Genomic DNA, 14,051 nt, shown 5'->3' with positions numbered 1-14,051 from the left:
GACCTTCTCTATAATAGTCTTTATCTTGATTCCTTTGTTTTTACCTTGCTCACCTTGGTCCAGAAATTGTCGTGTGCATTTTGCAGAAGTTGCTTCTGATTTTGTGGTTTGGTTAGAGTCAAATGCATGAAGCCCTTCCCTGTATGTAGGTAAAGGGACTGCTTATGTGACTTGAACCTGCACCACCAAGTTAAAGGTAGCAACTTACCATTGCACCAAGATGTGCTCTATCTTCTTTGGTTCACCCCACAGCCACCGAATTTCTTGGTCTAAATACTGGTATCCAGAACCCATTGGACTCCAACTATGGGAGTAGAGCTCAGCACTAGCTTTTTCACCCGTAAGACTCAAACCTGTGATCCTATCTAAGGGAGTCAACTAACTTGAACCAACTAATTGTTGTTAAATATTCTTATTTGTTATTGTGATGGGGATTATATATTTCACTAACTAAATCTGGAAAGTCTACAAAAATTAGATGCTCTGGTCTCTTAACGAGAATGTAACTAGTTACACTGGTCTGAAGATTAATTGCTGTAATTCAAGAATGTCTGTGTCTTGTTTTTCTTGGTTACTCATGGTACACATTGAACTTTGGAATCAGGTGAACCATTTTGGTGTTTATGTGAGATATTTCTTCAATCTTCCTGCACCAACAGACCAAATTCTTACGAATATGGTACTTACCACTCTTGATTCTGCTATACATCGGGCAATAACTTCACCGTGTGGTCCTGTGCATATTAACTGCCCTTTCAGAGAGCCTTTGGAGAGCACTCCACGTAAATGGAGGTTAAGCTGTTTAAACGGGCTGGACCTCTGGATCAGTAATGCTGAACCATTTACCAAGTACATTCATATGCGACCATCTTGTATAGATGCTGTAGGAGAAATGATGGAAGTTATAGGCCTGATGCAAAAAGGCAAACATGGTCTTATATTATTTGGTGCAATCCATACAGAGGATGAGATGTGGGCTGCGCTGCTTTTGGCTAAACACCTCTGTTGGCCTGTTTTTGCTGATATTTTGTCAGGGTTGCGCTTGAAAAAGATCTTAACTTCTTTTCCTGATATTGAAAGAAACTTTTTATTTATTGATAATCTTGATCATGCTCTACTCTCAGATTCTGTCAAGGGCTTGTTGGAGATTGATGTGGTTATTCAGGTACCAAATACTCATGAATCTTTTCCCACTTCCTTCTATAATTTCTGCTGAATGCATTTTTGAACGTACTAGTAATGTCCATTTACTTGTGTGTGTTTCTTTTTGGTTGTTTATTCGGAGCAGTTGGGAAGTAGGATAACTAGCAAACGAGTTTGTCAAATTCTAGAGGAGCGTGCTCCTTTTCCATATATTGTGGTTGACAAGCATCCACTTCGTCATGATCCATCACATATTGTAACCCACCGGATACAAACTACCATTGTTGATTTTGTGGGTTTTTTAGTTAAGGCTGAATTCCCCCATACAGAGCGCATATGGAGCACTTCATTACAACTGTTGAGTAAAATGGTACTGATTCTAAGAAAATAAGACTAACTTATTGGTATGATGATATTAGCGTTTTTCTTCTTTTTTTTCCCCTTTGATGGAGTTATTGTATTTGGTAATAATCTTGTTAGATTCAGCTATTGGCAATTTTTAGCAACATTCTCTAAAACTTATTGATCTGCAGGTTGAATGGGAGATACTGTTTCAAATCAATGCTGAGTGCTCCCTGACTGAACCTTATGTGGCACATATGATGTCAGATGCTCTTTCTTCTGAGTCTGCTCTTTTCCTTGGTAACAGTATGCCCATTCGTGATGTAGATATGTATGGACTTGGTTGGTCTACAAGCAACCCAAGTGTTGCATCTATCATGTTAAACTCAGACCTACCAGTTAACTTGATGAGGGTGGCTGGTAACAGGGGGGCTAGTGGTATTGATGGATTACTTAGCACGGCCATTGGGTTTGCCGTGGGAAGCAATAAAAGGGTAGCTATTTATGTTATCAGAATTATCAATTTACTTATATTAGCTGGTGGAAATGTGTCACTGCACGATTTTATAATTTTGCAGTTGTATTAAATTCATCTTTCTTTGATTTGTATTCTAAATGACTGTTTTTTTCATCCATTAGTTGGTTTAGTATCTTTTTTCTCTTCACTTTTTATTTCACAATTTCAATCAGGTGTTCTGTTTAGTTGGAGACATTTCTTTATTGCATGATACAAACAGTTTGGCAATTTTGTATCAAAGGTATTTCTTTATCCTTCTGACCATTTTTGTCTCTCCTTTTGCCCGATGTTGTGTTGGACGAGTGGACACACAGACTCTAGATAAAATAAGATTTGGGTGTTTCTTCATTGAAGAGAAAGTAGAACCTTTTTTGGACAAAGTAGTAGAATCTTCCCTTAGTATATGACCTATAGATGTTACAAGAAGATGGAGCCGTTATATTGACTAAAAACTGCTCATAATAACTCATCTCAAAATATTATAGGATACCATAAGGATATTACTAGACTAAGAGAACTTTGGGGTAAAGGTAAGGTTGATGTTTTGTGATATGGTGATCTGGATGTAAATACTGGGAATAGCCTTGTGGTAGGGGGTCGGGGGTAAGGGGTAAGGCTGCTTGCATCGACCCTCCCTAGACTTCACCTTGTGGGAGACTTGTCCACAGGGCCACCCCTTACCTAAAGATATGAGATATTTTCTGTAGATATTCTAAGTCATTTCTACGATAAACTTGGAAAACTTTCATATTTCTTTGTTACAAGATTACCGTTTATACTTATCACTTGTAGCTAATGTTCTGAAAATAACTCTACATTTAGGAAATTACGGAAACCAATGACCATTTTTGTGGTAAATAATCACGGAGGAGCAATTTTCAGTCTTCTTCCATTGGCAGATAAAGTTGAGCCTAGTATCCTTCATCAATACTTCTATACCTCTCATAACATATTTATCCAAGGGCTATGCATGGCACATGGGTAAGAATCTAGATATACTTTGGTAGGAATTATTTGATCTTTTTTTTTCCATTGATCATTCTATTTTGTCTGAGATATGTTTGCATTTCTTTGTTCTACTCTTTGCTTGAATGAAATGTCATCTAATTTGTCTCTGGAAATCTTGTAAAATATTTATCATTGGATGGTAGTCCAACGCGAGGTAGTTTTATGAGGTTTAAACTATCATCTGTGTGCTGAAATTAACTGGGGAGGTAACTAATATTGTTTTTGTTTATGCAACCGGTGTCAGCATAACATCAAACAGAAATGCTGTGATATATATAATGGCAAGACAATAACCATAAAATTATATATTTTGTTAGAAATTGGATAATTTTCCCATTGACTTTACATACATAGTCCATGCTTAATCAATCCTACTATTCATGAGGGGAAAAAATCAATATGCGTGCAGAATCAAACATTTGCACGTGAAGACCAAGGCAGAATTTGAAGATGCTTTACGTTTAGCTCAACATGAGCAAGTGGATTGTATGGTTGAAATTGATAGTTCAATCGATGCCAATGCTAATTTTCACAGGTTACACTGCTGCTGATTTAAGATTCAGTTAATGGATATCACTTCATTGCTCATGAATTTGTATCTTGACTCAGTATTTTGAGAAAACACTCTCTGGGTGCTGTGAAAGATGCTATGAGGTACATCCCAAATCCCGGTGCTATTAAAGATCAGCATTATTTGTACAAAATTCGTACAATGGAGTGTTTGAGATATAGGTAAGTTTTCACATTATGCAAAAAATTCAAGTCTCCAATGACACTGCTATTTTTTATTTATTTTTTTTTGGTTGCGGGGAGGGGGACGACTTCTATTGAACTGTTAACCTTTCCTTCATTTGATTACTTTCTTTGGATTTTGTATAATGATTTGGTTGCAGATTTGCACTAAGTGCACCACCAACATCAGCATCTGTTGGTGATAATCATGATGAATTCTATAGAGAAGGATTTATCATATCTTTAATTCTTGAAGATGGAAGTGTTGGTTTTGGTGAGGTTGGTATCACTCTGATATTATATCATCTTTCATATCTAGTTTAAAATGTTTCCAATCTTAAGCACATAGAGAAATAGATTGGTGAGGGGCTGATACATATTACAGCCCATCCCTTGGGTGTTATGCATACCAGTTGTGAAGCATACTGTAGACAAGAAGAGGAACATAAAATTTCTTTTCCATTCTCCTGTAAATCTACTCTAATATGTACTTGATGTTTTGTTGTTGGCATCAAGCAGGTTGCTCCGATTGAGATCCACAGAGAAAATTTGGTAGATGCAGAATATCAACTTAGGTTCCTTGTTCATATCATGCGACAAGTTAATATTAGTTGCTTCCTCTCTCTATTGAAGGGCACATTTTCATATTGGATTTGGAATGAGTTGGGAATTGTGGTAAGCTGTCTCACCTACATTATTTAGCGTAGGGTTAGGCATTTTATGTGAACAAAAACCAACTTGAATTTTTGGGTGACAGTTTCCTTGACATGGTATTAAGGTTATTTGTAAATGGATTTTGTTTGAGGGTATGTTTAAATAGTATTGACATGAATAGTATTAGATTTCTGCATCAACTAGAGATAAGTTGTATAGGTGTTTTGAAAACCCCTTAAGCTAGTTTGGGTTTGAGTTAGTCTTATCCAAATCCAATGAATCGAAACCGCTCCTTAAAATGTACCTATTACCTATGAGTTATCAAATATAAATTTAAGAACAACTACTTCATTGGCAATGAGGTCATCAAGAAACAGCTTTCCCAAAAAGCTTAAGCTACTATGTAATTTTTTTTTCTTATAAAACGTTTTTATTGCATCTCTATTATGTCCCATCCCACTAGAGCAGAGTCCTTTGCACTTGAATTGTTGGTCCACTTGCCTCTGAGGAAAAGACTTACTTATTGTTCATGAATTTAGAATTGTGGGAGTTGTGAGGACTGAACACTAGATATATATTGGTGTGTTTGGGTAAGCTTCCAAAAAACAAAAAAGTACATTCTAAAATATCAATAGAATCAGAAGAAGCTCTATTTTTATTTATTTATTTATTGTTGTTTATTTTTTAATAGCAATAGGAATTGATGCTAACTTTCTCAAGAAGCTTATTCAAATAGATTATGCAAACCTCAAAAGTACTGCCTCTATCAAAAGAGAGACTTTTCTTTTTGGGAAGGGAAAATTAAAATTAGAAAAAAAAAAAAAAAGCAGCAGCATAAATAATAGCACCCTTGGTCAAAGAAGATTGGCTACCATATCAAGATTCAATTATCCTAGAAGCTTAATATGTTGGGTGAACCGTTGACGACACTAATGGTTTATTTATTACCAAGGTTATCAAATTATGACATACAGAATTGATATATACTTCATGTTCTAATTTTCTATGATGCAGCCATCTTCTATTTTTCCTAGTGTTAGATGTGGTTTGGAAATGGCTATCCTCAATGCCATAGCTGCTGCAAAAGGCTCCAACTTGTTGAACCTACTTCATCCTCCTATAAGTGAAAAAGATGAATGTGAAACATCATCAGTTCAGGTTTGTGCACTACTTGATTCAAATGGATCTCCAACAGATGTTGCTAATGTTGCTGCCACATTAGTCGAGGAAGGATTTTCTGCAATCAAACTCAAGGTAAGCTAGTTTTCTATTGTTTTGACTTCTTTCTGGAAATCTCTCAGCTCTGCTTCATTTTATATGTAGATCAATGGTTAGAGAAGTATAAAGCTAACAGGTTATAATGCTATACAGGTAGCACGTCGGTATAACCCAACGCAAGATGCCATGGTAATAAAAGAGGTGCGAAAGAAAGTCGGATGCCAGATAATCATACGAGCTGATGCAAATCGGAAGTGGACTTATGAAGAAGCTATGGAGTTCAGCTCTTTGGTTAAGGATTGCAACTTACAGTTTATTGAGGTAGACTAAGTTCACATACTTCATAACTTCTGCACTCATTTTTAATTTTTACTATTGACTATATTTCTTGTTGCATATTTGCAATGTATTAATAACTTTTTTTTTGAATATCACCTTTGCAGGAGCCTGTTCAGGATGAAGACGATATAGTCAAGTTCTGTGAAGAAAGTGGCTTACCTGTTGCACTAGATGAGACCATAGATAAAATTCAAGAAAATCCCCTGGGAACGCTAGTAAAATTTACTCATCCGGGAATAGTTGCTGTTGTAAGTTGAATTTACAATGGATACTTTAGGAGCTGGGTATTCTTAATTTTTTTCGGTATGAGGTAGAGGCATTATGTGGACTCTTTTAGTAGGATTCACAAAGTTACAGTATCAAGCTGCAATGCTACATTTCTTTAGAATAAATTAACTAATAGCTCAACCAATCCATTTTTGGTCCTATGTTATTCATGCTCAGCAGTAATACAAACTTGGAAAAGAAAAAATTTATTATTCAGCTTAAGTTGGTGTGTATAGATGTTGAATATGATACTGGCTAAGCTGGAGAGTATTATTGATTCAAACAGAATTTATTTTATGATTCCTTTAAAGAAGTGCACAATACTCCAACTTACTAATGATGAACTGATGACTTCTATCTAGAATTCCAATTCTCTGTCTTATGATTTTATATTTTATTTTTCAGGTTATCAAACCAAGTGTTGTTGGGGGTTTTGAGAATGCTGCATTAATTGGACGATGGGCACACCAGCTGGGGAAGATGGCTGTTGTCAGTGCTGCATTTGAAAGCAGTCTAAGTCTATCTGCATATGCACAGTTTTCTAGTTATCTTGATATGCTAAGTTTTGATACAGTGAACAAGTTACATGGTAAGAAAGTTCCTTCTGTAGCCCATGGTCTTGGAACCTACCGTTGGCTAAAGGAAGATGCAACAATTAATCCAGTTTTAATTGGCCGTAATCCACATAGTGGTATTGTTGAAGCATCTGTACCAAATGCTAGTAGGCTGCTACATAATTTCCAAATCAACCAAAATGTCATATGTGATATTATTGATGAGGAGCAAGTTCTTAAATACCAACTGAAATTAGAGCTTAGTAGTTTATCTTGTTCTTTTGAGGTTCAAGAAACTGGCCAAAAAACAAATGTAAGTACAGAAGCCTCCATACATATTCATTTTATCTTTTTTAAAACAAGAAAAGAAATCTTTATTAAACATTTCACTTGTGCCAACATTTTCTTATTACCTTAGATGCACAATTTTGAATTGTAACATGCTAACATAAATATTCATAATTATTGCAACACATTCTAGTTTACTGATGCTATGACACTGTAATAATTGGACTAGTATGACTAGTTTTAAAATCCACCTTGACCATTTTCTTCTTTGAAGGGGAAATCTATTGTCATAAAATATAATTCATTTTTTGTGTTTAGAAAGTAAATCTGATTCCTGCATACAGATCTGATTATGTCTGATTTAGCAAATGTAGGACAATGTACTAGTATTTCTTCATGGTTTCCTTGGAGCTGGTGAAGATTGGAGTCCTATCATGAAGAGCTTTTCTGGATCAGCAAGATGCATCTCAGTGGATCTTCCTGGTCATGGAAAATCAATAATACATGGTGTGAATGATGCTTGTGAGGAACCATTGTTGTCAATGGAAATAATAGCTAATATATTCCATCAACTATTACATCATATAACACCAGGAAAAGTTACACTAGTTGGGTATTCGATGGGTGCTAGGATTGCATTGTATCTTGCACTCAGATTCAGTAGTAAGGTATGGCGGTGGCATTCAATGTAATATCTTTGTTTCCAACTTTTCTTCACTATGGATCAGCAATTTGAACATTCATGTCAGATAAAAGGAGCTGTGTTAATATCTGGAAGCCCTGGATTAAAAGATAAATTATCACAAAAAATCCGCTCAGCTAAAGATGACTCCAGAGCAAGTTCTATCATTTCTCATGGTTTAGAATCTTTTCTCAATTCCTGGTATGCAGCAGATCTGTGGAAAAGGTGACTTGTTTGTTCTAAACCTTTAGAATGTGCAGTGATTTTGGCTGATCTTATTAGACTTATATGGCATACTTTTCATTCCATTTTCCTTCTTTCCCTTTTACATCATACAGCTTAAGAAGCCATCCTCACTTCACACGAATCACTGCTAATCGCTTGCAACATGAAGACCTGCAGAGTCTTGCCAAGATGTTGTCTGGATTAAGCATAGGAAGGCAGCCGTAAGCTAATTCAAGTTTAACTAATTGTTCATTCCTCTTGGCTTTGTCATTCATGGGTGTGCCAAGTAGCTTCGTCTTTGGTATATTAAAACTTAAAAAGTAATATAGTGCTAACTATCAAGAAAGATTGGAATGATATATTGGATGAATGAACACATGACAAGATAGATTAGGAATGAATAAATTTATAGGCAAAAGTATTAAAATACCCTTTGGTATACATGTATATATGATATATTCAAAATTTAATTTGGCATTATGAAGATTCATGAACTTTATTGTCTCTGTTGTGGTTTCTCTCTATGCATTGCAGATCGTTGTGGAAAGATCTGCCAAATTGCAGAACACCTCTTCTTATCATACACGGAGAAAAGGATGCAAAATTTAAGAAAATTGCTCAAGAAATTATGAACAGAGTCCGTTCCGGAGTGGGGAGCAATCAAGAAAAAGTGAATATAGACATCCATGAGGTGGTTGAGATTCCCAACTGTGGCCATGCTGTCCATTTGGAGAACCCGCTTCCTGTAGTTTCCGCCTTGAGACGATTCCTAACTACACTCTGAAAGGTAAGTGTTGTTGATGTCCAACAAGTTTGATGATGATTAGAACATAGTATGGTATATTGTTAAAGATGTTAACATGTTAATTATAGTACTGCTTTATGCAAGCTCATATAATTGATATTCAGTATTAGCTCTGACTGAATTTAATAATTTTGTACTATAGACCACAAGCTAAATACTTCAATAGCTTGCGGCTTATAATTCAATTACATTCTCAATGACACATTTACTTTATCCTTGTTTTTCCCAGTTGATTTTGTTATGATGATATTTTTTTGCTTGTTTTCTTTGGTGGACAGCAACCCCATTTGCCTTATTTACACAAAGTTCTCCATGGTGCACAAAGGATTTTTAAAATCTTGCAATCATCTTGGACTTCACATTTAATACTCATGTTTGTTGGTACCCTTGGGATACCAAACCCTGTAAAAGATATCATATGCACAATTTTGATATAATTAGTTTTATATAAACTTTCTAATATGTTCTAAAAAATAAAGCAAAGTTAAAAAATAAAATTTACCATTAGTAGCTATTAAAGCAAGAAGGACAACTGCAAATGTTATGTGAACTGAAATTTTAGTTATACTCTGTCCCAATCCCTCAATCTCAATTCTAGCGCAGTCTTAGGTAACCTGGGTGCTAGCTTCATGTCCTGTTAGTAGGAATTTAAGTAACTTAAGGATACTTTCTCTGGTTCTAAATAAGTACCTATTTTCAAATTTTATTTAGTCACAGATAAGGAAGTATAATCAGTAAGATTCCTGATTCTTCCTATAAATAAAATTCTCAATGGAAGATAAGTGTTACTCTACTCAATTCAATGATAGAGAGAGATGACTTAAGTACAAATAAAGAAAGTTGGGAAATTGCCTTAAAACATTTAATGCTTTACCTAGCACAATTTCGAAACCCCTATAGTCTATAGATCTCTATCTTCCCTTCTCATTGAAGTGTGGAAGGAGAAAAGGTGAGCTTATTAAAGAGAGGAAATGGGACTGAAAAGTAAAAAGACAAGTGTGTGCCATCCTTATTTGAATAAGGTTTGTGTTTGGTTGACAGTAGAAATAATATGGGAAGAATATGGTTTTGAGTTTTGTATTGTTGCTCAAAAAGAAATATGGTTGAGCTTAATTTCAACAAAGCCAAACAATGTGGTTTCAGCTAAATTTGTTCTCCTCACACACAATGACTTGGGAAAAAAGACTAATGTGATCGAATAAAATTTTGAGAGATCTATTTGATTAACGAGTAAAATTTGATGGATTATTTTAGTCATTTACTCTGGAATTAAAATTATAAACTAGAGATTGAAATTCATGTTCCGAAATAATCTTCAATCCGAGATGTGCTAATGCTCTTCATGTAGTCATGTAGACATTCATATTCTTTTCTGGATCATACTTTAATAGAAACATTGGTGAAAGAGAACTACTGATGATTTCCAAATAAAAAAATGTGCCTCAATAACACGTCGTTATAACAATCCTACTAATAAGTGTTGAAATATCATGAATTATTATACATGGAAATTCATGACTGACAGTTTTAACTAATATTTGTGAAGAATCATTTTATAATCTGATATAAAATCCATTATATTAAGAAGTGAAGGTGCCAGACTGCCTGTAACAATGTTAATCATGTCACCTTCAATTGTTGTGACATGAAGTCCCTAATTTCATCTAACATCAAAGATGATTCAGGCAAATCCTCAAACACATAAGACCCATGAAATGCATTTGGATACTCCACCAACCTCACTCCTACTCCTGCACTCTCTAAACCCTTGCAATATTTTCTTTGCCAATCTTGCAACGGGTCGGATCCACCAATCACCACGAGCGTGTTCGGGAATTTCGAGCCCGAAAATCTTGCCGAATTTGGTCCGAACACGTTCGCGGCAGGATGGTTCCGGTTCGACCCTTTCGGCAAGAATGCTTTCCAGAACCAATCAGCCCGGTCCACCGACAAACCCGGAGCCCCGTTTCCAATTCGGATCTCTGACTCAGTCCTTTCCTCCCCGCCAAAAAACGGCTGAACTGCAATCAGCCCACGCAATCTCACGCGCTCAAATTTACACGCGCCAGCACGTGCCACTACGTGGTGTCCCAAATTCCCACCAGCGCTATCGCCCATGATAAAACACCGGCCAAGATCTGCGCCAGGAGGGAGGCGCGTGGGGTCCACGGAGTCAAGAAACTTGACGACGTCAAACCCGTCGTCGTATTGGGCGGGGCAGCGGTGCTCAGGGGCAAGACGGTAATTAACTGAGATCACAATGGAGCGGATGTGATTGGACACGCGCCTGGCAAACGAGTCCATGAAGACGGTGTTGGCAGAGTTAGTTGCAAATCCGCCGCCGTGGAAATATACTACGACGGGGAGAGTGTCACCAGTGGCAGTGGCGGCGGCGATAGAGNGAGGAGGGTGGGGTGGGCGGTGTTTTGGGGTCGAAGAGGCGGAGGAGGCGGCGGTTGATGGTGAAGTTAGGGCGGAAGCAGGCTTTGCGGATGCGCGAGTAGGCTGAGATCATAAGCTTGATCTTCCATGGAAGCGACATTGTTGTAAGAAACTAAGAATGAATGAGTGAGTCCGTTAACGACAAGTGCCGAAAGTAACAAACGCTTTTGGTTTCTGTTATGGTTAGGTTAGTTATTAGTTATTACTGTTTTTCTTTCTTTTTTTAGTGGAAACTTGTATTAATAAGTTGGTAATTGGTTGACATTTAACAAAAAGGCCACGTGGAGTTAATTTGTCAGGGTAAATTTTATATTAGAAAAATCTTAAAGTTAAGTACAATTTTGTTTCCTATAGTTTAGGTCGAAAATTTTATTTGTCTTTAACTTTTTTTTTACATTTAAATTTGTTCCTAAGATTCAACTTAGTTTTAGGGTAAGTTACTTAATTATATAACCAGAAGAAAGAAAATTAAGTGTGTCCCTCAAAGTATAAAAGGCTACATCAATGTCTCAAGTCGTATTTCTATGTAAATTGAATTGAATAAATTTGAGGGTAAAAAATCTTAATAAGCAAGTCAAGAATCATGTAACGTAAATACGCCAAAGCGAAAATCGTTTCAGCAATAAGCCAAATCATATTTTTATATAATTCGAACCATGTTGGTTCGAATTCCATTTCTACGTAATTCGAACCAGCTTGGTTCGAATTATACAGAAACACATGCATACACGTAATTCGAACCAGCTTGGTTCGAATTACACACAAACATACGCACACACATAATTCGAACCAGCTTGGTTGGAATTACACACAAACACACGCACACACTAATTCGAACCAGCTTGGTTCGAATTATACACAGTAATTCATTGTATAATTCGAATTATGATGTTAAAAAATTAATAATTTATTTAAAAAAATTTATTAAAAAAATTAATAATTTAAAAATTAAAAAAAATATATTTTTATTTCATACGTTAAAAAAAGCTAACAAAATATTTAATTACGAGACTTCTTTAAAATATTAATGAGCTATCAATTCGAATTCCATACAATACTTTTCTGTCCATTTTTAATAGTTCATGAATATTTTTTAATAAATTTTTTTAATAAATTTTTTTAAATTATAGTACAAAAAATATTTTATCCTATGCAAAACAATTTAAAAAAAATGGCTTAAAAAATGTTAGGAGTACTATAAAAATTTGTAATGTTATAATAACTTAGGTAAATACATGCATGTACTCAAATTTTAAATAAAATACTCTACATAGTCAATAATAATTTAGAAATGAAAGAAAATATTTTATTCCATACAAAATAATTAAAAAATATATTTTATTCTATACAAAATAATTTTAAAAAATGGCTTAAAAGATTGTAATATTCTAGTGATTTAGGTAAATACATGATAAAAATATATTTTCTTTAATTTCTAAATTATTAGTAACTATGTGGAGTATTTCTTTAATGTCTTTAAGTCATTAGGACATTACAAATTTTTATAGTACTTCTAACATCTTTTAAGCCATTTTTTAAAATTATTTTGCATAGAATAAAATATTTTTTTATAGAATAAAATATATTTTTTAATTATTTTGTATGGAATAAAATATTTTCTTTCATTTCTAAATTATTATTGACTATGTAGAGTATTTTATTTAAAATTTGAGTACATGCATGTATTTACCTAAGTTATTATAACATTACAAATTTTTATAGTACTCCTAACATTTTTTAAGCCATTTTTTTAAAATTGTTTTGCATATGATAAAATATTTTTTGTACTATAATTTAAAAAAATTTATTAAAAAAATTTATTAAAAAATATTCATGAACTATTAAAAATGGACAGAAAAGTATTGTATGGAATTCGAATTGATAGCTCATTAATATTTTAAAGAAGTCTCGTAATTAAATATTTTGTTAGCTTTTTTTAACGTATGAAATAAAAATATTTTTTTTTTTAATTTTTAAATTATTAATTTTTTAATAAATTTTTTTAAATAAATTATTAATTTTTTAACATCATAATTCGAATTATACAATGAATTACTGTGTGTAATTCGAACCAAGCTGGTTCGAATTAGTGTGTGCGTGTGTTTGTGTGTAATTCGAACCAAGCTGGTTCGAATTACGTGTATGCATGTGTTTGTGTATAATTCGAACCAAGCTGGTTCGAATTACGTAGAAATGGAATTCGAACCAGCATGGTTCGAATTATATAAAAATATGATTTGGCTTATTGTTGAAACGATTTTCGCTTTGGCGTAATTACGTTACATGATTCTTGACTTGGCTTATTAAGGTTTTTTACCCTAAATTTGATTTAGGCTATTACGTACTAAATCGAATCCAATAGATTCAAATTACATGGTAAATTTAATTGAAATAGACATGCTTTGATACCAGCTAATTGTGCCCATAGTAAATCGAAGTCATAATGATTTTTATAAATCAAATTCCATAGATTCGATTTACATGCACGTGGTTTTACGCTCAATCGAACTCAATGGCTTCGATTTAGTTGCAATGCAACTATATATACAAGTCAAAGCAATATATAGATTAGTTTGATAAAGTTTTTGTTTGAAAAATAATTTATTAAATTAATTTTTAAAAAAATAATTTTTAAATAAATTTTTATTATTTATTTTTTATAAATTACACTAAAAATAATTTTTAATAAACACAATTAATAATAATTATATTTAATAAATATTTTATAATTTTAAAAATATTATAATAAATATAAATATATAAAAATTAAATAAATTTATATATTTATTAATATATAAAGTTATATTAAATTTTTTAATTTTAATAAAAACAAAT

General features: G+C 33.8%; 2 protein-coding genes across 7 annotated transcripts in view; one reads left to right on the top strand and one right to left on the bottom strand.

Moving 5' to 3' along the window:
* LOC107628739 (protein PHYLLO, chloroplastic) overlaps nucleotides 1-9,284 on the top strand; it is a 14,056-nt gene extending 4,772 nt beyond the window's left edge. For 2 of the 6 annotated variants that reach the window (XM_021111534.1, XM_016331511.2), the window contains 18 exons: nucleotides 605-1,165; nucleotides 1,289-1,513; nucleotides 1,677-1,979; nucleotides 2,176-2,243; nucleotides 2,825-2,983; nucleotides 3,420-3,545; nucleotides 3,620-3,742; nucleotides 3,904-4,021; nucleotides 4,262-4,417; nucleotides 5,411-5,650; nucleotides 5,768-5,935; nucleotides 6,058-6,201; nucleotides 6,626-7,087; nucleotides 7,437-7,730; nucleotides 7,812-7,969; nucleotides 8,083-8,190; nucleotides 8,504-8,756; nucleotides 9,053-9,281. In XM_021111534.1, the coding sequence (XP_020967193.1) occupies nucleotides 605-1,165; nucleotides 1,289-1,513; nucleotides 1,677-1,979; nucleotides 2,176-2,243; nucleotides 2,825-2,983; nucleotides 3,420-3,545; nucleotides 3,620-3,742; nucleotides 3,904-4,021; nucleotides 4,262-4,417; nucleotides 5,411-5,650; nucleotides 5,768-5,935; nucleotides 6,058-6,201; nucleotides 6,626-7,087; nucleotides 7,437-7,730; nucleotides 7,812-7,969; nucleotides 8,083-8,190; nucleotides 8,504-8,753 (3,663 nt within the window). In that variant the 3' untranslated portion in view covers nucleotides 8,754-8,756; nucleotides 9,053-9,281. Of the gene's footprint in view, nucleotides 1-604; nucleotides 1,166-1,288; nucleotides 1,514-1,676; nucleotides 1,980-2,175; nucleotides 2,244-2,824; nucleotides 2,984-3,419; nucleotides 3,546-3,619; nucleotides 3,743-3,903; nucleotides 4,022-4,261; nucleotides 4,418-5,410; nucleotides 5,651-5,767; nucleotides 5,936-6,057; nucleotides 6,202-6,625; nucleotides 7,088-7,427; nucleotides 7,731-7,811; nucleotides 7,970-8,082; nucleotides 8,191-8,503; nucleotides 9,003-9,052 lie in introns of those variants that run through there. The other 4 variants (XM_016331436.2, XM_021111508.1, XM_016331363.2 and 1 more) reach the window with 4 other exon arrangements.
* Nucleotides 10,395-11,316, bottom strand: LOC107643880 (probable carboxylesterase 18). Its single transcript, XM_016347632.1, has 2 exons — nucleotides 11,150-11,316; nucleotides 10,395-11,061 (listed from the first exon to the last, which is right to left on the bottom strand). The coding sequence occupies exons 1-2, from the start codon at nucleotides 11,314-11,316 to the stop codon at nucleotides 10,395-10,397; spliced, it is 834 nt and encodes a 277-aa protein (XP_016203118.1).

Source organism: Arachis ipaensis, chromosome B01 (genome assembly GCF_000816755.2).
Source record: "Arachis ipaensis cultivar K30076 chromosome B01, Araip1.1, whole genome shotgun sequence".
Classification (NCBI taxonomy): Eukaryota; Viridiplantae; Streptophyta; class Magnoliopsida; order Fabales; family Fabaceae; genus Arachis; species Arachis ipaensis.
This window is presented reverse-complemented; position numbering and strand designations above follow the sequence as displayed.